General features: G+C 38.0%; 1 protein-coding gene across 1 annotated transcript; it reads left to right on the top strand.

Annotated features, from left to right (window-relative positions):
• Positions 1-1,031: 1,031 nt before the first annotated feature.
• Positions 1,032-1,637, top strand: LOC118732690 (lysosomal aspartic protease-like; the record flags this gene model as incomplete). Its single annotated transcript, XM_036461813.1, has 1 exon — positions 1,032-1,637. A coding segment is annotated over exon 1 (606 nt), but the record flags the coding sequence as incomplete, so codon positions are not given.
• Between the last annotated feature and the right edge of the window lie 7 nt (positions 1,638-1,644).

The following is a 1,644-nucleotide window of genomic DNA, read 5'->3' on the forward strand; positions in this document are numbered from 1 at the left end:
AACAAAGGGTTGACTGAAAAATTACACAGGTGTAAATATTCTTCTTTTTCCCAATGTTTGGTGTGATTTTCCAATTGTTCGAAAAGTTCCTTTCGTGAAATTACGCAAAAAGGTGTTGAAAATCGAACAATAACCACGCCCACATCCCATATAACGGTAATTTAGAGAAATACGAAATCCTCGATAAATCAGTAAATACTGAAGCTAATTTATTCAAAAGTGATAATTGCAATAATTCTTTGCGACAAAATACGTTTATGATAAAATTTTGGAAAATGGGCGTGCCACCGTCTACTTATGATCACATACATGTATGTATCTCAGTAACCGTTCTACCAATTTGTATCGAACTCGGTGTGGTTATTGTGCTTGTCACAAAAAAGCAAAACTTCGAAAATTATCGTCGAAATCGGACTAAAATTACGGTCGCTTTTCATATAACAGTAAATTTTAGAAATGCTTGAAACTTCAATATTTCGAAATTTATGGACGCTAATTTACTCAAACTTGATACAAACAACAATCCCTCGAAAAGAAGTAACTTTATTTTATTTAGTTCCTTATGTTTTGAACATCACTTTAAAAAATACTTCTGCTCTTTCAAATAACATGCGGAAATATTCGGGAAGAAGATTTTTACAGCACTCTCAGCCTACTAAATTTATAAAAATCCCATTTACACGCTCCTATTTTTCAAGTATTGATATAAGGCCGTAGGTGTGTTGAGGGCCAAAGCCTACCAAAAAAAAACAAAGTAAAAAATTGTCCCGCTATATGACGCGTGAGCAAAGAAAGTCTTTGGTGAGTTTATTTATTAGCTTAAGATATTCGTAAAAAAAAGCAATGAATTGCGAATACAAAGCTGTTCAAACAAACCATCTCAGTTTCAGTATAAAAGCGGGGTGAAAAACCTTCATTCGGTGTGATCCACATTAAACCGTTTACTGAAAGTAAGAAGCTAATTCATCGCCTTAAGGACACATAACCATCTTTTTACTTAAACATATTCCTTTTTTGATCTTACAGCCAAAATGTTAAAGTTCTTCGTATTCTTTGCCATTTGCGTTGCCTTGGCCTCGGCTAATCTGATACGCGTCCCAGTCTACAAGAATGCCAATCATAGCAAGAGTATCGAATTCGTGAAAAACCAAGCAACTTTCTTGGGCACCAAATATGGTATCAGCTTTGCTGCGAACACTGCTGCCGAGGAATTGACCAATGATTACAACGTGGCATACTACGGCAAAATCACCATTGGCACACCGGCACAAGAATTCGTGGTACTTTTCGATACCGGTTCCTCAAATCTGTGGATACCATCATCCACCTGCCCCAGCAGCAACACAGCTTGTCAAAAACACAACAAATATAAGGCGAGCGCTTCCAGCACCTATGTGGCTAATGGCGAAAGTTTCTCCATCGAATATGGCTCCGGTAGTTTATCTGGTTATCTGTCAGAGGACACAGTGAGAGTATCTGGTCTAACCATACAAAATCAAGTATTTGCTGAAGCCACCAGCGAGCCCAGCTCTACTTTTGTTGATTCGAATTTCGATGGTATTTTTGGCTTGGCCTACGAAGATATCGCCAGCGACGACGTTGTGCCACCTTTCTACAACATTTGGTCACAAGGTCTGGTGAGCA

Source organism: Rhagoletis pomonella, unplaced genomic scaffold (assembly GCF_013731165.1).
Source record: "Rhagoletis pomonella isolate Grant_MI unplaced genomic scaffold, Rhpom_1.0 Rhpom_scaffold_25068, whole genome shotgun sequence".
NCBI classification, from domain to species: Eukaryota; Metazoa; Arthropoda; class Insecta; order Diptera; family Tephritidae; genus Rhagoletis; species Rhagoletis pomonella.